The 25038-nt window shown below is 44.3% G+C and overlaps 1 protein-coding gene across 13 annotated transcripts in view; it reads left to right on the top strand.

Moving 5' to 3' along the window:
- Nucleotides 1–25038, top strand: part of LOC116939631 (ryanodine receptor 2-like) — a 332153-nt gene that overhangs the window by 119013 nt on the left and 188102 nt on the right. For all 13 annotated transcript variants that reach the window (XM_032948287.2, XM_076062962.1, XM_076062947.1 and 10 more), the window contains 4 exons: nucleotides 2522–2657; nucleotides 8445–8540; nucleotides 14398–14516; nucleotides 22892–23025. In XM_032948287.2, coding sequence (XP_032804178.2) covers nucleotides 2522–2657; nucleotides 8445–8540; nucleotides 14398–14516; nucleotides 22892–23025 — 485 coding nt within the window. The remainder of the gene's footprint in view (nucleotides 1–2521; nucleotides 2658–8444; nucleotides 8541–14397; nucleotides 14517–22891; nucleotides 23026–25038) is intronic.

Here is a 25038-nt window from a genome sequence, read left to right as displayed (position 1 = left end):
TGAATCTGAAGAGTTTTAACCCTGGCTAGATAAAGAGTAATAATTATAATCGCAGAAGGACTGCATTTTTGATTTAAAAAATAAAACCCCAAACGTGATCCTTGAGCCCTTTTGATCTCCCGACTTTAGCCCCATGCCCGGTTGTGAACGATTTGGCCCGGTGCTGTGCGCCGAGGGTCGCGCCACACGATACAGCTGCTCCTGACGGGCGCTGGCAACCCACAGGCCCCACCTGTTAGCGCCAACGTGTCAGCTTCCCTGTCGGCCCGGCCTGCTTAGCGTGATTAACGATAGAAAAGCAGCTAGATTAATGAACACTTGCTGGTTATTTTGTTTTTGGAGGTTTGCTGCTGCCGTTGCTGATTATCTTGTGACCAAAAATACAAAGTGTTCTTCAGCTTGGGGGGGGTGGGGGGGTAGGGGCGCACTGTGGGTTAGAATCAATGCCCCATTTAACTGTTTCTGCTCAAATGAGTATCACTTTGTGGGAAAGCCAGAAGTGCCTTGTGGACATACTTGGCCCCCTTGCCATAGGAGTGTGGAATATTCGTCACTGTGTCACAGCCATCGAAGGAAATGAGCGCGGACCCATGCTGCTTTGGGCGATTTTATTGTCTTCGACTTGACTCGGATTTCGAGCGCTTCAGAAGTCAACGTCGACAAATGTCCCCTGTCAGTTGTGTGTGGGGTGCATCTGTTGAGCAAAAACGTTAACTGAGGTTGTGCATTGGCTGTGGTGAGGCTGAATTGACATCAGATTGCATTGGGAAAGGCATTCACTGTTTTTTTACATTCATTTGTACAAATGTATGTTTGCCAATTAATATTGGGCTATGGTGGTACCAAGGTATAGTGAAGCTTTTGTTGTTGTTGTAACACCTGGTGCTTTAGGGTATTTAATGAACATATTGCGTGAGGCTATAATTTATTCATTCCCAATTCCCGCACATAAATAACTGGGTAACTTCTGGGTGGAGTCCTCACTGGCTGTGTGGTTATGAATGTATGTTGACCATTTTTCGCACCGTACGTAGCTAACCGTCCTAATCGGTTAAGAACACTTAGAAAAGCAACTTCCAAAAATAATCATTGGCATGACTATGACGAGATGAAATTACGAATACCCGATGTTTGATAGTTAATATGCATAAGACATTTTTTTGCTTGCATAAAGAAACGTGATACGATCTTTGACAGATTATTATTTATGACAGTGGTACCATAAAGCATTGGTCCGTGTTTTTAGTTAAAGTATGCCATGTGTATGATAATAATAATAAATATATACTGCCTTTCATCATAATAAGCAATAATGAGTCGTGAATCTTCGTATTAATTCTGTAAATTAATAGAGAAAAGTTCTACTAAATATTAAAGTAATATAAAATGCACTTTAGTTTCGTGAAACACGATTTCACTAACCAATAATTCATGTTTGTTAACATTACCATTTAATGACTACTTGGTAAAAACGGTGTCTCCTCGCTCAGACCAACATTGCGAGGTACTCATTCTTATTGGTGGAACCTGAGATAGTTCTGGAACATCCACATTCCCATGGCAGGAGCCATGTTATGCTTTTTAGTCAACTAGGGCTGTTAACTGCAGTTGTTTACCCAGGAATAATGATTGCCTGTCGACGTCTGACTTGGGGTATTTTAATAAAAGTGTCCACCGGCCGGGATTAACAAGGTAGGTAACTTTGAAACGTAAGCATCCGGCTTCTCACTTTGTACTTGCGGTTCCTTCCTCCCATTGTATTACTCCCCACCATGTACTCAACAGGGTGCCGGCTATGCCTGTGCCTTCTGGGATTTTAGTATCAGTCGCCTGGACTGAATTTTCTTTCTGCGTGCCATGCTGTGTGGAGCAGCGTTGTCTGCTCTCGTTCTTGTTGCTACTCATCCTCTATACATAGCCCTAGGCCCATTCGACATTCCTTTGTGTCGTCCTAAGCATCTATATGTACCTCGTTTTCTCATTCTTGTCTCTGCCTCTTACTCATGCTCCTCTCCACCACTCGGTATTCACCTCTCTTTTCTCATATTATCCTCTCTCTTTCCTCTCTTTGTATGTCAGCTCTAACTTTCCAGTACTTCCTCTTATCCCAATGTCCTCAATTTCCCTCATCGTTAGCTTTTACTTTCCTCCAACACGTGTATCACTACAACATTCATATCCATTAACTGCTGCCTCCCAGCAACACCAATGTCTGTCTAGCGTCTATCCCATTTCTACCTTTATCTCCATCCAACACTTATCCCTGGACACCCTTGCAAACGAGATGTTACATGTCAACGGATTTCAAAATCAAATGTTTTATTAATGAATACAAAAGCATAACAAAAAATCATTCACCCCTCTCACCCTGGGCTCCATCACCAATCTACCTCCAAATAACCAATCTTTCTCTCTAACACAACGCTCATGTTCCTTGCAGCACTGGCTTCCTTCCGAGAACCGTTTCTCTCGCCAACACCGGCTTTCCTCCGCACCGACTCTCGCGCCGGTCTCTCCGCAGGGCATGATCACGCTGGTGTTGGACTGCATCGACCGGCTCAGCGTGTACAGCAGCGCCGCGTACTTTGCGGATGTGGCTGGGGAGGAGGCCGGGGAGGCGTGGAAGGAGATCCTAAACACGCTCTACGAACTGCTCGGTATGAACCTGCAACACGCGAGTAATACGAGTTGCGAACTGTTGCTTCCTACATTTAAACTTTGCGGGTACTGCCGTTGGCAGTGATGTAGTAGCATATTCTTTCAGAGCTTTTCCACCGTTTTTTTACCTACACTGCCGCATAAACTGAGCTTTGTTCCATAACAATGAAGATAAAGACAAACATTAAAAAAACGATTCAGCAAAACGTGCTGACTGTAATATTTTTTTTGCCGCAGTGTAGAGTTTCTCCACATTTTGTTGTTGTATTTTAATGCACTCATGGTGTTGAACCTCGTTTATTTTTGGCCATCCAAATACCCATCGCTCATAGAGGTTTGTGCTAGGAACATCCTCCTGACATTGGATAAACAGCACTGATGAATATGTTGCTCATGATTATCGGGAATGTTTTTCAGTGGTAGAGGGGAGGTGATTACATAGGGGATCAGATTGGATGCAAAGCAACATAAATCTGGCAGCATTTTCCTAATCACCATTTGTCCCGTATTCCCAGTGACTGCTGGCTATGCACTTGAAGGTCATCTAGCAGAATGAGTAGTGAGACAAGTCCATGCCCACCCAAGGAAACTAATGTGGATTTTCCTGTTTTCTTCCTTAAATTTCTAGAAGTAGATTATGCGGAACAAAAATGCACGCGTACACTGCGTACCAATACAACATTTTCCAAACTGTAGTATTATACACACAATTGCTGCAACTGTGTGAAATAGCAAAGTGTGAATGGGCTATATTATCATTAAACTAGTCAATTGTTCTAGCTTTTAGCGAGTTGACTATGCGACTCATAAGATAACACGAATAAAGTTTGTAACAAAAAAAGTTCCACCCCTTTTCTCCAATGTGTGCCACTGGACGGGAGGTGATGTTCAGAGCTTTGTTATATCATCCGCGTGAACCGCGTCACATGGGCTGTGGCTTGTAAGGGGGTTGCCTGCTTTCGGGAGGCAGGACGTTGGGGCGGGCACCATTTTTGCATGCAAATTAGACATATCCGCTGTGTAGACTAAGTAATGTAATAAGCCTTGGCCAAGAGCACTGTCTAGAAGGGATGATGGATGGACGCGGCTGGCGATAGAATGGCAGCCGAAAGAGAGAAAATACCTGAGAGGGTGAGCACTGCACCTCCGCTCCTCCGTTTAGCATGGTTGGCTACGTACGGTGCGAAAGAAGTTTAACAAACATGCTACGGAGAAGGCACAATAGGATCGGCTCATGTGCACAAACTGGATGGATTGTGGTGGCGCAGAATCGTGAGGGATCGCGACGAAATGGACATGCCTTCATCCAGCAGTGGATAGATCATGGAATTGTGTGTATATATTTGTATTTCACGATGAGTGCAATTACATAGTCACGGCTAACATCAGTGGCGGGTGAAAGTTAAACCAGTCCTGTACCTCCCCCCTCACCAACCCGCACTGATTAGCATGGTGAAACATGGTTTAACAACAACAAAAAACATGAATGACAGAACATCAAGCAATAAATTGACAAAAGGAGCTGAAACTGATTATTATTTTAATTATTATCTTGCTTAACAGGCATTTTATTGAGCATTAATTGAACCCGTGCCGTCATGTTATATTCATCGCCAACCCAAGGGTCGACCAATTCAAAGTGTCTCCCTGCTGACACGAGTGTGGGGCTGTGCTCAGCCTGAGCCATCAGTGAACATTCCACATTCCTCTGACGCAGCGGCCACATTACCGTGAGGCTCGTAAGGCCCACTGAGGTATTGCTGACGTGCATTGCATACACCGTATTCTCTCGATTATTAGATGCAGTTTTTTTCCCCTGTTTTGGGGGGCAACGGTATGACCACGAACGGAGGAATACATTGCCAACTGGGATATGAGCTTGCATCCTTCCGATTGGGAGTCAGGGTTAGAGTTCACGCCACCCAAGCAGATCAGAATCAGAATACATGTATACTGGAGGGATCCGGTAAGCTATAAAGCTCTTTTTCACAGATGTCCAGTTGGGGCGGGTAAGATAAAGTGACGATCATTGTTAAAGTGGTGATGATCTATTGGGTAATGTCTTGTTCACCTTGAGCAATTGTTTATGAAACGTTGCAACGATGACCCACATTAATGATTTATTTACACGGACGCTACTGCCGCGGTGTGCTTAACGACATACATAATGCATCCGCAGACAACGACGCTGTCATGTCCATGTCGCTGTTGGCCGCCTGACTGCAGCAGTCTAATTCACATGCAGGGTGAGGGTTAATGAAATGCCGCACTGTCTGGCTTGCCAATGAGTTTATATCATTAGTATGCACTTTTTGAAGCTCAAAGTAATGTAATAACCGTCATCAGCTATGGTCAATCCACTGCTGCATAGAGGTCTCCCCAAGCCACCGACACCACTTACGATGCTGCGATGGAATAATCCACCCAGCACCTGCACATTAACTGATTTCATTGCTCCATCTCCTTGGTACACGTCCGCGCGGAGACAATCAATCCCTCGGCTGCCACTCCGTTATTATGCTTGACCATCGGCCATCGTCGTAATAAATCATGTAATAGGTTTCGTTCGGTGCATATTTCCCGTGAACGACACGGCAAACATGGCTGTTTGCAGTTTGGGAACGCGAGTGGTTACATTTTAGTGGCTGTATAATGAATTAACCTTACACTGGTGTCGTAGGGGAAAATCCATGTTTGTATTTAGAAATTTAGCTAACACCGGTGGTGTCTGGCTGCTCAGGGGGCTAATGCCTGTGTCACGGTACAAGAGTCGACACTGACGCGATCCGGGTTAAAGCCCCCGCGTTTCCGCTTGGGGTTTTAGGAAGGGTTCTCAAGCGTTGCGGCATTGTATGGCTTCATCACAGCGAGCCGCGATTCGGTACACGCTTGTTAATCGTGCATGTTCTATTCAAGCGATAGGCCAGCTCCCCGGTTATTGCAGTGCAGGGTCAGAGCCAGAGCCAAGAGACACACGGTCGAGTGCGCGGAGCTGGGAAGGAGTCGACGGAGTCGGTGTGGTGGGGGTGGTCAACAACACGAGGAGATGGTGTTGCCAGTGGTGTACAAGTACAGAGCAACATATCTCATCACTCCTTGCCACGAATGTTGTTTGATGCTGAAAAAAAAAGTAAATGTATAGGTAAACATGTAATGGTCAGCTTTGAATACCTTTTCACATTCGTTATTTTGCCATATTTGAGTTACTGAAAAAAATGTCATCGCAAAATCACGAACATGGAGGGGCTCGACATATACACCAGCCACTGGCGCACGTTATCGTTTTGTTGTTTTGTTATCTTGGCCACGAGAAGAGATAGCTGCAGAGCATTGCCTTAGGCTATGCAAATCCTTATATCCAATTTAAATCTGATATGAGGATACTCGACATATACGGTATTGTGAGACTTTCCTAAGAATACCATTTACAAGTGGAATCGACCGTACAGAGAAATGTGTCCACGGAAACACCCTCAATGCATATATAAACCAGCGGAGGCAAAGGTCCCCCTCATAGCCTTAACCGACTCTTGGGGCAAGTGCCGTGAGTGAGCACCTATGAAGGCCAACACGGCACCACGAGGGGCGTGGCTGGCCAGGATTTCTACCAACCACCAACCACCTCACCGGCTGGCATTGTTTCCTCGGTGCCAATGTTCACACGCCGCGCCGGGTGACTCGTTTGAGGGCGAGTCGACCGACGAACGAGCACCCGTGCGGGTAAAAAAAAAAAACACGCACACCGTTCCGTCGTGTTGCAAATCAGAACCCCGGCACTGTTGTTGCTCCCCGGTGCAGCGGGTTCGCCCAACATTTTCGAGCGCTGCGGGACCACTTTTGAACCTCCGAAATATTTCGCGGACCACCAACACGCATCTACTTGTTTGAAATTGTACATTTCCTTGGTGAGGATGCCACTGTTATGAAAACAACAAATTCCCGGCGGAACCATCCCTGTTAAGGCAGCTTCGCGGACCACCAGGGGTCCGTTGCTCCGGTGCTCAGGTGTACACCCGTGGACGCGTGCTGTGACGTGCGCATGCTAATTGTTAGGTTGTGCAGCGTAACATTCTCATTGTTTGATGCAAAATTTGATGCTACGTACGCTTTGGTTCTTTTGGTGAAGTCACGTAGCAGGATAACGTTTTATCTACAGTAAAACCTTGGATTGCGAGTAACTGGGTCTGCGAGTGTTTTGCAAGACGAGCATTTTTTTAATAAACATTAATTTGATAAACGAGCGCGAGGTCTTGCAATACGAGTAGTACGTATACGCTTTGTCTGCCGAGCGTCACATGATCACAACTGATATACGAGTGCTTTGATATACGAGTGCTTTGGATTACAAACACGTTTCCGGAACGAATTATGCTCGCAATACAAGGTTTTACTGTATCTACGTGACTTTACCAAAATAACCAAAGAGTATGGATTCCTGCAGTCGCGAAAGCTTCAAAATCAAGATTTATGCTACGTATTTCATCGCCAAACTTGGACAAAATATATAAGATCTGTACGTCGCTGTTGGTAAGATGTGTGCCAGGCTTCATAGTGATTGAACTTGTGGGGTCATCTAGTTTTCCTGAATACACATTCAGACCGATGAACAGGCAGTCTTGTATGTATGTATGTTGAAATTATTTCGCACCGTACGTAGCCAACCGTGCTATTCCGAGGTAAATGTCCCTTCTTGAGAGGACTGCTACCTCTGAAGAAGGGACATTGCTCGCAACGTTATCCTGCTACATATGTTACAGCCATAAGGCAGGTCGAGAAGTTATGAAAGTAGCATAATAAATGAACCTACAAAAAATAATGGCATGGCAAGTAAGGTTTAATTATGATAATACTCACGAGCTCTAAAATGTATCAGAACTATCAACATTTTTTTCACATACGAGTAAAACAATACGCACCATATTCCCAGTGAATGAAAAACATGTCTGACTTTTCAGAGGTTAAATATTTACATAGATATTCTGAAACCGTTTTGGCCACTCCTATTTCCATGGAAAGTTGACTGAAGCATTGCTTGGATGGTAGATAAAGTCCAGTGGTGATTGAATATGGATCTCTGCCAAGATGTATAGCTTCTGCTGTCCGTGAGGGTTCTGCCGATGAAATAGAAGAGTGCTCGGTAATGGACCATCGTAGCACAATTCGTAGAAAGCAAAGATAAAACAAAGCTGATGGAGCAGCATTAATAAGGGAAAGTAGTTCGAATTACCGAACGTGGGAGTGCTCAAGTCTCTGGTCCTGGCGTCCCAGACCTGGTCTGATTTTCACGTCGCCCAGCTAACAAGTGAGGTCATTGCTCACCGCCCGACCAGGAGGCTTTCTTGTGGAGTGCTCGACTCGCATGTGGAAGGTCGTAAATTCAAATCCCACTTGGGCATCAGCACAGCCCATCATCGACCTTAGGGCTGATATAATATCCATCAGCGTCAAAACTCAACAGTGTTTGTCAAATAGATGGACATATCCCTGTCATAGTAATGTGACGTTGCCCCCCAATGATGCAGGGCTACCAACAGAAATGAAACACTACTGTATTTTGATTAGGGCATGAAAGCACTTTGGCTTTTTGGAGAATGTTGGTTGATGTGGGAAGATGGATTGTGGAGAATGTTATCACCTATTCCTGAATGAAATGTATGCAACGCTTGTTTCTGAACCACAGCAGTAACAAGCCTTTGATTTGCACTGCTGGTTTCTGTGTAACATACTTTGACTTGCTTCTTGCACTCTTTGTTCTGTGTCACTTTTCCCCATGTCCCTGCCTCCAGCTGCCCTGATTCGTGGGAATCACAGGAACTGCGCCCAGTTTTCCAGCTCCCTGGACTGGCTGGTTAGTCGGCTGGAGAGACTGGAAGCCTCGTCAGGTGCGCAGTGCTAAAACAACCCACTCCCGTTCACACCGAGACACTTAACACTAATAATAATGATGTTTCGTTTTATATAGCATCATTTATGTAAATTGCATCTCACGATCACTGAGGAACCATGGACCAATCTTGTAGGCTGCCAGACAGTGAGCAGGCACCAACAATCGCCCAAGCCCTGCAGTCGTCGATATATTAAGATGTTTTAAGCCAATAAATACGTTTTTATACACGTTGGAGGAAACGGGAGCAGCTGGGGGAAAAAAATACGTATGCATGTGAGGGAGCAAAATTGTTTCATATAAAAGAGACAAATGATATGTCCGCATTTTGCTGTACCGCCTACTCCTTACGAGCCAGGGTATGGCACTACCTCGACGCCCACGGGAGGGGAGTTTCACAACATTTGCACGATCTACCAACCCTCGCCTCTGCAAGCATGTGCCATCACCACTCAGCAGAGCTTAATTTGGTGAAGAAAATTATACAAAAAACGACACTCCATTAATCATAGGGGAGGACTTAAAGTGGGCTTGGCCATCATGGTTATGTCTGCTTACTTCTCTATTACTTATTGTATATCAAATTAAATTAAATGAAGTCCAGTGTTGAACGATTTATGTCATTAATATATGCAATGAGGAATGGCTTATGTTATACTTTGTGAAAAATATTGTGAAATTTAACAGTTGATGGATGATCCTTGTTGTGGTCATTTTTGTTCATTGCTCTGAGTGTTGAGGGCCTAATTCTTATGTCTTTGACTCTGCATTATAGCCATGCTATATAACATTTCTAGAATGTAGACGTAAAGTATGGTAAAATATAAATGTGTACCTTTCCGTTTGCAGCATTTTATTAAAGAATGTTACACGTAAACGTATACATTATGTTTAAGAAACATAAATTAGGATATTCTTAGTTCTTTCGGTAAAGTCACGTTGAAGGGAAACAATAAAATAATAAAATATATATAAAACAATAAAAATTCTCACGACGTTTCGACCATAACACAAACGGTCGTCTTCAGGTGTGTCGGTTTGCATAAATTTATTTATTTGTAAACGTGCGATTTATTTATTTATTAAAAACCGTTAGCGCCACGTGCAGCGATTTGGCAGTTTATTTAGAAGGACTAGTCCATCTATATTCTGAAAAGAGGAGGGGGGAGACGAAAATGTTTCAACCGAGAAGATGGATTCTGTCTTAGCAATCATTGGAAAGATTTGATAAACCATTTCAGGTCTTAATTGATTGTTCACGCTTACAGTGGCTTTCAGACAGCATACATTAAAAAAAAAAAATTCGTCTCCCCCCTCCTCTTTTCAGAATATAGATGGACTAGTCCTTCTAAATAAACTGCCAAATCGCTGCGCGTGGCGCTAACGTTTTTTATAAATAAATAAATATCACGTTTAAAAATAAATTAATTTATGCAAACCGACACACCTGAAGACGACCGTTTGTGTTATGGTCGAAACGTCGTGAGAATTTTTATTGTTTTATATATATTATTATATTGTTTCCCTTCAACGTGACTTTACCGAAAGAACTAAGATTATGAATTACTGCAGTCACAAAAGCTTTAAATAAAAAAATAAATTAGGATACTTTGTTTGGGAGACCAAGGTTAGAATACAAATAGTGCCAAATATAGGATGAGGTGACACAAATGTAAGTTTAGAACATACAAATAATTTGTAGTGAACAACAGAATGCAGTATTTAGTTCAAAACTGCGTATACAACAATGTAATGACATGTACAAGTACAAAGATACACAATTTAAACGGTTTGATTATGGAATTCATGCTTACATTTGTTATAAATTAATAATTGAATTTTTGCACAATGCAAACAAAACTAAGTATGTAAAACAAAAGGAATTGGCCATAAAATAACTTTTTAGCAACAATAATAATTTCTCTGCGAGTAATGAAAAGTAATGAGCCCTTTTACAAACATCATATTGTTCGTGAAATTGGTTTAAATTTTTTTATCATTACGGCACGCAATAATGTTCCGAATTGAATGTGCCCGCTGCTCAAACAAACATTGTTATAGTGCTCATCTCCATTGACCACCCTGAGCCAATTGTTACAACTCCACATTCCTATGGCAGGGAGATGGTCTCTTCATAGGACAACCAATCACAGATTCACAAAAGGGCTTATCTTTTAATGAGTCTCTGTTTTGGTCCACCGCTGTGCCTTGTGCTGTGTGCTGACGTGTGTGTGTGTGACGCTGACTCACAGAGTAGACACGTCCCCAGCTCCGATAAATCAAAGCGCTTTCAGCGCTTTCACCTCCTCCATTGCCAGCACAAATCTGTCTACGGTTCTCACAACTATTAAATGTTGCAGCTGCACCTCTGAAATGACACCGCAATGAATAATTCACACAAACGTGCACTGCGCTGGCAGACAGACAAAGGCCATTGTGGTAGGGGGGGGGGGGGAGCATATGGGGGGAAATGAATGGCATTGGCGTGACATGCCTGGAGGTCTGCACCAGGGTAATGGAGGATGTTTGGCTGCCAGTCACTGGCTCCTGCGACCGCCCAAAGGGGTGGTCTGATCGATGCGTGGTTGAAACGCACACTTTATCCAGCAAACACTGGATAATGTTTGATTCCCCTTAAGCAAAAGCCATGAAAAGTTAAATTGACATCATGCCAATATGTCTTGTGAAGTTTTTTTTTGTTATGGAGTTCGCGGGTGTATACAGGGATTGATGGGTTGGCTACATAAGGTACAAAATATGTTCTCCATACGTACATACAGGACAACCAATGTTTATTTCCCCACTAAGTGATACTAGTTTTAATCACCCCAGAGGGATGATGGGCTGAGTTAATCCCCAACCATGATTTCAACTCGCAACTTTCCGATTGTGAGCCAGTCACTCTACCACTGAGCCACCTGGCCGATGTATGTGCCGTGATAGGAGGGCACAAATTATATTATCAATGCGACTACAAAGTGTCAATACTGTGTTTCATGTTTACATCACAACCAGCCCTGATAGTTTATATATGCTTTTAATTAACAGTTATACAATGTATGTATGTGCGTGCTTACATTTTTTTTTATTATATATCTGTTGTGTTTGTAAAAAATAGGAATATTTTAGTTCTTGTATTATTTGCCCCGTTTTTAAAGTGCAAGGTGATTACTAAAAGCTTTTTATTTTACCAGGTAAGGCCCACTGAGTTATATAGCTCTTTCGTAGCAACCTCGCCACATGATAGCTCAACGAAGCGGCTATCATGTGGAAATGTATAGCAGCTAAATAATCTAAGCACATGTTTCTAAATGTGGAGGGAAACAGAATACCTAGAGAAAAATCCACGCGACCATGGGCAAAACATGCAAACTCCAAATATACTGTACGGGTGTCAGGGGCAGGACTGAACCCACAACGTCCTCCATACCAGGCGAAGGAGTTAACATCTCATCACCGTGACGAGATGTTTCACAGATGGGTATTGTCTGCCAGGAGGTTGCAATGTTTGCCACGTGGCCTTACCCAATGAAGTAATTCCTTGAGCAGTTTTTCAAATTTGACTAATTTGGACTGGCACGCTTGGCCTATTCCCCAAATAGTACATGTGCCTGTATTGCCCTGGGGAAAAATAATGTATGTATATAAACGATATGCATTTTGGTAAGATAATTAATACGAACATAACATGCACTTTAGTGGACCACCGAGAAATGTTGTTTGTGCTTAATATAGTTGATGTTATGTGGTAAACTCAATAGGACATCAGCTCTGGCGTACTAAGAATGTATATATATTTTTATTGTCGATAGGTACTTGGGAGCCTCGCTCCTAACAAAGTAGTGTTTCATGGGGTTGATGGCTCGGTGTTCCTGGGGTCCCCTTGTGATGTCTGGATAGGAGAGTGTGGACGCTCGCTGTCAACTTCGAAGGCTGCTGCACAGGGGAGGCAAATACATCATTTGCAATATACTACAATGTGCTGGTGTTAAACAGCCAAATGTATGAAGTGCTCAAATGGTTATGATTTTTTTTTTAAACACAACAATGTTCTCCCATGTAACTATTGACACTGTGTTCGTTCAGCTTTGTAAGTTCAGTCACCTGATTAGATGAATGACCTCGAATCGAATGATAAAATCTCCGTAATCTTTTTGACGGCCGTTAAGAAACTCGATGTGAAAATGTTCTCTACATCAATTATACATCAGCTTGCTCAGCTACATGACACTAACCCTCCTGGGAGCTGCAATTTCACCCATCCTCAAAAAGGGAAAAACCCCGAGCACCTCATAAGTCTCCACCACTGTCACATTCACCACCTCTGAGAGCTACTGCTGTGATCAGCAATGGTATATCTGCTGAACTTCTGTTGTTTGCCGAATCACTCACACTTTAATAAGAAGCCTAACCGGCGTGCCATAGTCCAGTGTAAATATAAATACAGTAGCCTTAATCACATATTGGGTGATTTATCTACCCCCAAAAATCTCTTCTTGTTGTAGGCATTATCTTGTGTTTTGACTGCACCTGTCACCTGCATTTAAATAAAGGTCTTTATCTACGTAAACACGTATTGGGTTAAAATTAACGTGGCCTGCTATCGTAGTTTCTGTGCCATTTCGACAAACATTGCCCGAGCCACAGCATGGCCTTATACCTGAACTGCTTTACCAGGCCCCAATGGGCTCCTCTTCATCACCACCTCCACGTCACTCTTAGTTTTGCTGCTGGAGAGAGACTCCCTCCCTCCATCCATTGCCTGGGTTAACTGCTGAGCCTTAATGCACTGTAAGTGGAGACCCTTAACGACACCGGTTAATGGTGTGGTGTGATTGTGGTCGTATTGAAATTAAGGAAAAGTCATGAATTGAGCAATGAGTGCTATATTTGACTTCGTTTCCCGGGAGGAATGTAATGTAACAATGCTTTAACTAGAAATCAGCATTCGGGCCAAGTGACTCCCAACTACTTTTTAATACAGTAATTACCTCTTAGACTTCCAGACTTCTGCTTAATCCCATTTACTGGGCCGTGTGTGCCATGCTCATTAAAAAAAAAATCATCTTATTGCAATGTTGCGTATTTATAAAGATGTGGGTGTGCTCTTTGCCGGAAACTATATATTTTTAGCCAGGTGAAACACGGTAGAGACATTCAAGCTTTATATACAAAGGAAAGTAGAGGTTTGCAAATGTTCTTCTTATTGTCATCATAAGACGATTAATATTTGTGTTGTGAAAATTCTGTCTATTGCTGTTGATTTTTATAGCCATAGAAAACTCGTGAGCCTTTTTATTGTGTACATTAAATCCAGCCATAATGTGCCGTGTGTTCGATGCTTATTTCATTCGACATATACGTCTGTAACTACCTTTATGCTATGAAGAGTGAGAATTCAAAATTGAGTGTTCCCCTGGAGAGACAGCCCCCACCATATAAATGTGGAATTTCCACCACTGGCTCAAGGCTGCGATAGAGATGAGCACCATTCTCAGTGTTTCATTGGACAGTCCCGTGCATCCCATGACACCAATAGTGAAATCGCAATTTTGAGGAAATATAATAAAATAGGTTGTGTTTACCCGTCTCAATTTTGCACTGCAACTAAAGATACCTTTGCAAAGTGACGGAACAAAGAACTAATTTTCACACGACAATTTGTGGACAGCTAAATGCACCGATTAGGATTCAGTCGGCACACACGGATGGAGTTCAATATTTCGATGGAGACACAGCGGCACCGTTGTGCTTGCTGACCTTTTTTAAAAAAACTAAAAAAAAACGCAACGCGTTGATCGTCGGCGATTCCCAAGTAAAATTCCTTCAATGTCGACAAAATGTATCCGCGCCAGGCATTCTGGAGGTGCTTCACTGTGTCCTCATCGAGAGCCCCGAGGCGCTGAACATCATCAAGGAGGCTCACATCACCTCCATCATCTCCCTCCTGGACAAGCACGGACGCAACCATAAGGTGCCGTTAGTGGGGAGTTTGCGGTGCGTGTGCGTCGTGTCGCGTAGTGAGAGAGGAGGTGACCAACCAGGGCCTGGTACTTCAATAAAAAAAAAATAACGCGTAACTGCAGCGCACCGCAGTTCCCAGTGAAAATAAACAAACACGGAGCGTGTCTGCAATGGGGTGACTGCATCGTTTGACTGTTGTTTAAATTTGCTGTGGAATATTCCGTGGCACGTTCGCCGGGCGTGGTGGTATATGCGTCTAATAAAGCGGTGTTCGTGGGTCATGCAGATTTCTATCAGGGGAATGAGACTCAAAATCTCTTGGGCTATGGCTGTGGGCAGTCTATAGCAGCCTCAGCGAGTGGGTTGCTGATGTTTAAAAAAATATTTTGTACTGTTTATCTCCTCGAATGTACAGGCACTCCGTTGTCATTCCACATTACTCTCGAGGGAAATGGACAAAATACATTGAAGTAGGACCCTCCTGAAAACGAGTCTTGAGACTCGGCGTGGATTCACATGCTAAATATAGGGTTACTAGCCCTCGTAATATTAACACTATTTATATCGCCACCTGCTCTTTCGAAAATTCGATTTTTACTGGACCCCAACAGGTGTACCCAATAGTGACTGCCGCAAGCTCTCTTGGCAGCGCGTGACCTTCTTGCATTTCCACGCGCACGTTGCCCCCTTTCCTCGCTAACGTCGGCCACCGATTTTCATCTGCCGTGGCGCGCCCGCGCTCACGCGATCGTGGCTCCGACGACACCTCGGCGCGCCCTCCTCCTCCTCCCTCTCTCTCTCTCTCGCCCGCCTGCCCGGCCGTCTGCCTCGCAGATTCGCTTTGCCGTCTGCGAGCCTCGCTTCAGCAAAAAGGCCGGCCCCCTCCCCTCCAACCCCTCCGGGGCAGCGCTGTTACAGCCGCATTGTGTGTGCGATCGTCTGTGTTGAGCACGCGTGCCTCCTGTGCGCACACGCGCGTCTGTGCGTGCGTGCGCGCACAGACGCGCGTGTGTGGAGGCTTCCGACGGGCGGGGCAGGCCCCCCGCAGCCGCAGTGCCGATAAATCCTGGGACTGTAGCCGAGGGGCAGCAGCACTTAATCCACGCGTGCCGTGCCTGCGTTATGTCTTCCGCATGATAACCATTTTTTTTTCACTCCAGCCCCCCGCCCTCCCCCCGCCTCTCCTCACAACCGCTCCTAACCCAAATCCCAAACCCTCCAGCACTCTCTTCTCCCCCACCTCCCTTTCTCTTCTTGCCTCCGACAACCACAGCCGCGGCGAAGCTCCCCTTACAGATGACTCGAGCAAACAACTCAGAGTTGTGCTGCGGCGAGAATGCTCCTGAGAGTGCCAATTCCGGATGGAGCAAAAACAATTAAAATTACAATCCCCAATGGTGTTGATGCCTGGAGAGTAGCGGTCATGCATCTCAACGGACAACCAGGGGCGTGTGCGTATGCGGGAATCTCGCCAGTTCTGCTCGCCGTTTAATCCATTGCCGAGGTTATCAATGCAGCACCATCGCTACGTGCGACGCGTAGTTTAATGTGCCACGCCATGGACAATCTCGGGGAATGTTATGTAACCATGTTGTTCAATTTGTAATATTGTTTTTTCTCTTAATATTTATTCTACCACTGCACTATGCCGGTGGCTTTGGGATGAAGCACGCTGTGTGTGTTGCTGGCGAATGAGGCTGGCTTTCCACGTGTCTCTGCACGCAGCACTGGTTATATGATTGGGGGATGTGCGTGCTAAATTGCATTTTCGGGAGATGAGAGTTGGGATGGGCCCCACGATAAGGGAAAGTGCTGTTAAGCTACGCTTCGGTGATCCCGGGTGTTTTGCACTCACAGTGCCCGTGCTGCGAGTGGAGAGACACTTTAAATCAGCAATCGTGTTCCATTAAGCAGGAGGCCACATTGGGTGTTTTCACACCCCCCCACCCCCACCGCTTGCACCTCGGGGGGATTTTTAGCACGTTCCCCCCAGCATGAAACTAATGGCATAAAGAGAACAGAATTTATCAAGAATGTCCATAAATGAACATAACGGTTTAGAAATGTGCTCATACGAATTGATAGCACACTTGTTAAGGTTGTTCTTCTGTTATAGGTCCGTGTTCATTAAGGTTTCTGGATTCAGGCGAGTCGGCATTATAATGTACTTCACAATGATGGATACTTTTTGATATGTCTTTGAAAAAGGCATTGTGGGGTGGTCGGGAGGCTGAAAGCTCAGAGTACTGAGCGACACAGTCAGATAACCTGGATTTGAATCCAGACAGCCGCCGGTGTAACAATGGGTTCTCAAGTGCAGCAAGTTGATGAGTCTCAGCCTGGTTTTACCAACAACTGCACGAAAAGCCATCCCATTAAACGTGTCTGGTAAAAATTAGCACAAGGAATTAAAACTAAAACATCAAAAGTCTGACTTTTTTATACTGCAGATAATCTCATAGCGGAGTGCATGGGATTATCCAGAATTGCACCCAATGACACATGGAGTGGAATTCTGCGTGAGATTTCCGAATTGATTCTTTTTCACTTGAACACGACGCCGACAGCACAATTGGAATAAATGGGGGAGAGAGATAAAGAAAAGTGAAGCAGATGGAACAGAATGTTGTAATCTGTTAATTCAACCAAACAGACTCAAAATTATGATGATCATGCTGATGCAATCAATTATTGGGAGTATTTATTAACTTAACACTGCGACTATATCTGTAAAAAAAATTGCATTCTCATGGCAAGGGCAATTTTCTTTCTGGGCGAACCAATGTTGGCTTCCCACAGAGTAGTGCTTTTGTTTTTATCAAACCAAAGTTGATTATCGACTGATTCGACCCCATCGTATTTGAACTCATAACCCTTCCAGTTGTGAGTCCAGTGTTCTAGATGAAATGTCGACCCCGAAGCGTGGATTCGCATCGGACCGTCTATCTGCAGCCACGTAGATATTTGCTGTTGAGTGGCAGAGCCTGCAATGTGGTATCGAGAGAGTTGTGATGTGTGGAATTCCTGTCACCTTTGCGTTGCTAAGAAGAGCTTAACTTTATTGTTTGCAATGCTGCTATGGGGCCGTCCATAAATGACGTCACGCACCTGGGGGGGGCGGGGTTCAGACATTTGTGACGATGTGTGACGATGGGGGGGGGGCGGGGGGTTGAGAAATGCGACGTCACATCAAAATGCGTAACTTTAAATAAATATAGAATTGTTATAACAACACTAATTGTTATTGCAACACTCCTACAACATCAGAGTGCAGCGCCACATTAAATACGCACTACAGTGACAATAGTTTAAAGCCATTTGAAGCATGTTTTATTTTCAAAATGGAAATATGGTTTTGGGGGGGGGGGGCAGAGCTTTGTGACGTCATATTTGAAGGGGGGGTCTGACTTTTTGTTACACCATGTGACGAGGGGGGGGGTCAAAAATCGTCCAAAATTGCGTGACGTCATTTATGGACGGCCCCCATGGCGGTAACACAGGCGATGTGAATTGGCACTGTTGTCAGGGCAAGGCGGAGGAGTTGTGGTTTGAATCATAGCAAATGTTTTTTTCTGGTCCTTCGAGATGTAAGAAAACAAATGGCTTTACAAAAAAATGCACAGTAGCACGGTTTTCGTGGAGGATTTTTTTATACGTATGAATGTTGGTAAAGTAAGATTAAGTAAAGCATCAGTATTTGCCATGTTTCCCCCTCTCTATATATCGTAGCTCTATTGAGATGCACACATCTCATTCTAAATGAGGCACTTCATCATGCTGGATAAATTATGGTGCAGGAACCACGGTACATTTTTGCAAGCGGGGTGGCGTGTGCTTCTGAGAAATACCTTGGGTCTCGTTTCCCAGATGTCGCACTTCTATTTGAGGGGCCTCAATTAGAAGTGCGGTGGATATTTTAGTCTTAGAAAATCTTAGGCTAAAATATACAGCGCTCAACAAAGAAATTAGCCAAATTTTATTAAGTGTTCTGTTGAAACTGTATAAATGGAAATAGTTCCACACTCAAATAAGCAATGCTGCTTATTTCCTCACCTACGGTTAGCACGGTTCGCTACGTACAGTGTAAAGGAAGTTCAAAATCACGCATACATTTCCGCTGTCGCCCGTAAGGCCGAAGTGCAAATCCTACTTTGGTCACGGCAGAGACGAGTGTTTCCACAAGTTCATCACTGTTGACGTCTCAAAAAGTGGCGGAATGGGCACGCTCAACCCCTGACTGGGAGATGTAGCGGCCACCTTCTGCGAGCCCGGCCACAGTGCCGCCCGGCATGCACGGTAGAGTCAAGTGCTTCGACTTGTCGTGGAGGAGGCGCGTGAATGAGTCCTCAGACGTGGGAGCCTAGGACCTGGAGGTGAGCTTTGTGGACCTCCAGCTCACCCCACACCCCATTCTAACTCGGCGCTCTGCCACGATACGCACCGCCAGTTTTCTCGGGGCGGCTGTCACTTACCGGCCGTGTTAGCTGCGGGCTCGAGTCATTATTCTGTTGGCGAGAAGTCAATGTGGTGCCCAGCGGTAAACGATCACTATAATTGCTACACGCTGGGCTACCCTCCCCCTTCCGTGCTTTGCTGTTACACCTCTGTGTTTCTTGTCCCAGAAAGTAAACATACCATCAGTGATGATGATTGTTTAAAATAAAAAAAAATGGGAAAACCCTTTTATTATATTTTGGTACTGGCAAAAGGAGGTCTAATGATGAAACGTAAACAGTTCAATTTATTCATGAGGGCACTACTCGTATTGGTACGACATTTCAATGGTATAACATTTTGATTGTTGACACCTCCAATTGAGTGGATGCGATAGGGTGGTTACAAAGGAAAGTGGAGGTGATGTGACTGATGATGTAAATGATAATACAACTGAGGATGTGTGGAGGGTAATAAATGTCACGATAAGGCTGATGGTGAACAAGGGTGCCGTTATGGATTACGGTAATGTGGTGCATCGGTGTTCATGGTGAGGGTGCAGGTGATGAAAATTGAGATAATGGTGGGATTGTAGATGTCGAGGTAGTTGGAAGGGGCAACGAGTGGATAGTTTAATGAGGGACAGGCGAGGGGACGATCGAAAGTGGATGCGGTGCAGGGTACGGAGGAGTGCCGAGTGGGAGGTGTAAAGGCTGGAAAGGCGATTTGGTGGGATCGGGTTGAGGTGTCTATCAGGATGAGTGTGAGGGACAGCGATTTGTTGGGATTGGGTTGAGGTGTCTATCAGGAGGAGTGTGAGGGGCAGAGATTTGGTGGGATCGGGTTGAAGTGTCTATCAGGAGGAGTGTGAGGGACAGCGATTTGTTGGGATTGGGTTGAGGTGTCTATCAGGAGGAGTGTGAGGGGCAGAGATTTGGTGGGATCGGGTTGAGGTGTCTATCAGGAGGAGTGTGAGGGGCAGAGATTTGATGGGATCGGGTCTAGGTGTCTATCAGGAGGAGTGTGAGGGACAGAGATTTGGTGGGATCGGGTTGAAGTGTCTTTCAGGAGGAGTGTGAGGGACAGAGATTTGGTGGGATCGGGTTGAAGTGTCTATCAGGAGGAGTGTGAGGGGCAGAGATTTGGTGGGATCGGGTTGAAGTGTCTATCAGGAGGAGTGTGAGGGACAGCGATTTGGTGGGATCGGGTTGAAGTGTCTATCAGAAGGAGTGTGAGGGGCAGAGATTTGGTGGGATTGGGTTGAAGTGTCTATCAGGAGGAGTGTGAGGGACAGAGATTTGGTGGGATCGGGTTGAAGTGTCTATCAGGAGGAGTGTGAGGGACAGAGATTTGGTGGGATCGGGTCGAGGTGTTTATCAGGAGGAGTGTGACGCACAGAGATTTGGTGGGATCGGGTTGAAGTGTGTATCAGGATGAGTGTGAGGGACAGAGATTTGATGGGATCGGGTCGAGGTGTCCATCAGAAGGAGTGTGAGGGACAGACATTTGGTGGGATCGGGTTGAAGTGTCTATCAGGAGGATTGTGAGGGGCAGAGATTTGGTGGGATCGGGTTGAAGTGTCTATCAGGAGGAGTGTGAGGGACAGAGATTTGGTGGGATCGGGTTGAGATGTCTATCAGGAGGAGTGTGAGGGGCAGAGATTTGGTGGGATCGGGTCGAGGTGTCTATCAGGAGGAGTGTGAGGGGCACAAAAGGAGGAAGCTTGGGGATGACCAGAAGCAGAGGTCGAGAGAGGAGCATGATAACGCAGGGCGCTGGGCATCTGGGAGAAATTATTGTGGGGAGTAAAGGAGAGGAAAGACCAGTTATGGAGCTGTCGGGCAATCCGTGGCAATAAAGAAGTGCTGTTATCAAATCGAACCTGTAAACGTTGGGAAAATCCCCATCATAACAGAATATGAATGCAGGCTGGAAAATCCACACATTTCAAACAACACGCAGACATGTGTGTAAAAAAACGAAAGTCCTCGACGCATATGCAAAAACTATCGGCAGTTCCTGAAGAAGTGCATTCTGCTCCTCTTGTCTTAGATCATCATCAACATAGATTTAAGCAAATGCGACCTACTGACAGGCAGCAGTGATACGGAACTGAACTACCATTGACCGGTGGCCGTTTTCTATCTCTGTATCACTGCTGCCCATTCGTCAATCACATTTGCTCGCATTTTATTAGAGAGAGACGGTGTCTATGACAATTGTGGAGTCCGGTTTGTCTGAACGCGGCCCATCGCGCTCGCAAGAAGGCCCTCGACGTGCTGCACCGATGTATTTTCTGCTGCTGTAGTCAATATAAAGAGCTTCTTCACCTCAGGGCAAAGCCTCATGGACGCCCATAATATAACGTCATTGTTCTTTTTGCTAAAGTCAGCAGAACCTTGGCAAAATATTCCATATTACAGCTAAGCAACACAAGCAGATAAAATACATAAAATATCATAAAAAACTTCCCATATATTTCTGCAGTCCTTTGTTACTTGAAATTTAAGGGTTTGTACATTTTCTGTTAGAGCACTGAATTGCACATTTAAATCATTGCAGTGCAAATTCAGATCAATCAAATTCTCATACTCATGCCAAAAACATCTCCCCTGGCTGTTGTGCTGTGAAATTGCATCATTATTTTTTCTGCTTGGGACATCTCACGAAGTCACGTCCTTTTCTTACTGTTGGCTCAAGAGGCAACAAATGACATTTACGATATATTTTTTACTCATTTTGCGTTGTAATTTTTTTTAAATGAATTACGTTTGCATTTCTATCTTAAAACTATCTGCAGCTCAAGTGAGCATTGTAGGAATTATATTTATTTATTGCCAAAATGTTACTGTGCCAAAGAAAACGACTCTTATGTGTGTGTGTGTTACAGTACTTACTACAACACACTACGATCCAGGCCACCTCGATGTAATTCCTGGCCATGCATGCAATTTGCCAATTTGTGTCTGGTCTTGGTCTTGGCCACTACATTAAGTGCTATATCGGCCTAAAATGACTGCTTTATGTGGTGTGAATAATATCAGCATTAGGAATACCAAGGTGGCTGGGTATCCATGGCACTAGACTTACCACTCTACGGTGGGCTGGCCTTAATAGGTACTTGCCCAACGGGACTTGCCTCTAAAGTATAGAAGGCTGAATAGGTAAAATATAAAATATATAAATGTGTTTTTTCCCCCTTAATTTTCTGGCAACTTTGCTATTAGCTTCCTATCAAGTATGCAATCTGAATGTATATTATTAGTGTCGTTTTGGCCGTGACACGGCGCAGCTGTAACGCGTTTGCCGTTTGGTGCAAGGGTTGACGGTTCGAATAAAAAACACCCTAATTATTACTGTGGGTGTATTAAGGGTGAAAATACATGCCCTCTGTTGCACAGTGGGATTATACGTAAAAAAAAACTATTGCCTATTACTTCGAAAACCTTGTAGGAACCTGAAAAATTTGTCATGAAACTCTGTGAGGCTTCCCGCCTGGGTAAAAAGTGCAGTGAAATATTTTTGTTTGAAATGTCATTACGTGATATGTCCATTTATAACTCTTGTAGATCAGTGCCATCACCCTTTTTACAACTCTCAGAACTAGAACTCTCCGTCAAATTATAAGATAAATCTCATTTAATATGATGGGGGGGGGGGTGGGTGGGGGGTTTACGAAGCAGTTGGTGATGTGGTTGAGACCATTAGCTCACTACACTTGAGAACCTCAAGTAATCACAGGTGGCTGTCTGCTGGAGTCAAATCCAGAATCTCAGCAGTGATCTCAGTGCTCTGACCTCTGTAAGCCACCCAGCCATCTAAAGATATTTCTTTTCGTGTTTGCACCTGGTACATCTCAGAACGTTTGCCTGCCTGTCTACGCAATTTGCGCATACACTCTTTTTGCATGCGTGTGTGCCTCTGTCTTTGTGTGTGCAAACGCTCTTGCAGGTTCTGGATGTGCTGTGCTCACTCTGCGAATGTAATGGCGTGGCAGTCAGGGCCAACCAAAACCTTATCTGTGACAACCTGCTACCCGGACGTGACCTCCTGTTACAGACCCGACTGGTGAACAACGTTACCAGGTGGATTGAGAGGCACGCTTGCACTCACACGTGTTTCATATTGCACGATTATTAGAATCCACACATGATTTTAATGTAATCCTAAAACCTTGGTGTTGCTTCGTATTTATGAGCTCCCAATTCCTGGAATTGGGGGTGGAAGAGTGGCACAGTTGTTAGCGTACTGCGCGATGAACCCAGAAACCAGAGTTCAAATTGTGGCCACAGCTACCGTTGATGGTGATTGATCCTGAACTCATCTTAGACTCTACCTTCACCAATCCACTCTGACCAGAATGGTAAAGTATGGCCAAACAAACCACCATGACTAAAACGGGATGAGGAAGCCTTCGTCCAGCTGTGGATTGACAAAGGGCAGTATATCGCACCTCGTAAATTCCTTATGTGTGCAAATGAAAAACCTCATCACCTTCATTATAATAGAAGAGCATATTTAGCAAGCTCATTTTCAGTGCAATGACCCTTGTGCAGGGCCTATTTAGGGTGTTGAGGCTGACTGATTTTAAATTTGTGATATTGCTTTATAGTTCAGTGCCTTGAAAACACTGACAAGTGAGATTTACATATTGTATCTTAGCAGTGCTCCCACGATATATTCTCAGCAGCTCTTCCGCGATATTTCTCACCTGATGACGATTGCTTGTGTTGTGATCGAAACGTCGTGATATAGTTATTATTTTTATTATTTTTTATTATTTGATCTATCTACGTGGCTTTACCGAAAGATCCAAAGAATATCACATATTGTATGAACGTATGTTGAACTTCTTGAGCACCGTAGGTAGCCAACCGTGCTAATCGGAGGTGTGGATTATTAAATGTAAAATTTTCATTTGTTTACATACCTTCAAAAGCATTAATAAGCAAACAACAGTAAAATGTTGGTCCCTGAACAGATTGAAAATGCATTACATGTATACATAGATATGTATAAAGTGGCCTGTACAGAACTGAGATCGCATTTCAGATCAGATAAAAAAAAAATATTCATAATTAGCATCAACAGATGTGTGAAACGAACGCTGTGTTTGGTTTCTGAGGGCTTTGGAGGCATGGGGCGGACCTACACTCACGGCATTGTCCCAGAGGATAGCCACGTCCCAGGACTATTGCACTTTTATCTAATTAATTACAAAATTCATGAAACACATAATTTGCTAAATAAAAGGAACTACCTTCCCCACAGTGTTCCCAGTCGACTGCTGGAGGTCCCTGGGGCAAATCTGCACGTGCAAATTTATTATCCCACCACCCATCGAGCATACAACTTAGCGCCAATTTTTTTTCTTCAGAAAAACAAAAAAATAATAAGTTTAATTTACCAAAAAGAATATGCTTCATTATAATGTGCTGTTTCAGAATGTGGAAAGTTCTGCCTACCCATAATTTGAATGTTCCCTTTTATAAGTGTGCAATCTCGAAACACAAGTTGATGCACGCTTAATGTATAGCCCCTTGAGCGAGATCACTAAAAAATAAGCAACTTCCACATACATCGCTAAAACGTAAATCATCATTATTATCAGCCATGACTTATTCACTGCTGGAGGAAAGCTTCCCGAAGCCATCTGCCACCTTTAAGTTCAAGCTCTGCAACACACGCAACGAGTTCCTGCACGCGAGCAGAATTCCATCGCCCCATACATGTGGTGGACATCCTCTCGGGCGCGTTCCACCCTTTGGCTCTCTCAGTTTGTCCATTTGAGCGTGGAAACACTGACTTGCGAAATGTCCATTGAACGTCTTCAAAAGCTGTATAAAAGCTTACAAGATTTAAGACGCTGATATTAATAAGCTTGAGCCAGTGTCTCAAACCCTCATTGGGCGCACAGCATTGTGAGATGATCATCAAGTTGATCGACTCCCATTGAAGGGTGCCTGCACCAAAGGTTTCCTGGAATTACTGATGATCCTTTTAAATGTCAAACAATGCACAGAAGCGTGTACAAAAAGCACTCGGCCCTTGTTCATTATGCAACAACAAGAAAATAATCAGAAGCTCCTGAACAACTG

Source organism: Petromyzon marinus, chromosome 6 (genome assembly GCF_048934315.1).
Source record: "Petromyzon marinus isolate PM22_M1 ecotype Great Lakes invasive population chromosome 6, UKy_Petmar_22M1.pri1.0, whole genome shotgun sequence".
In the NCBI taxonomy this organism is placed as follows: domain Eukaryota; kingdom Metazoa; phylum Chordata; class Hyperoartia; order Petromyzontiformes; family Petromyzontidae; genus Petromyzon; species Petromyzon marinus.
This window is presented reverse-complemented; position numbering and strand designations above follow the sequence as displayed.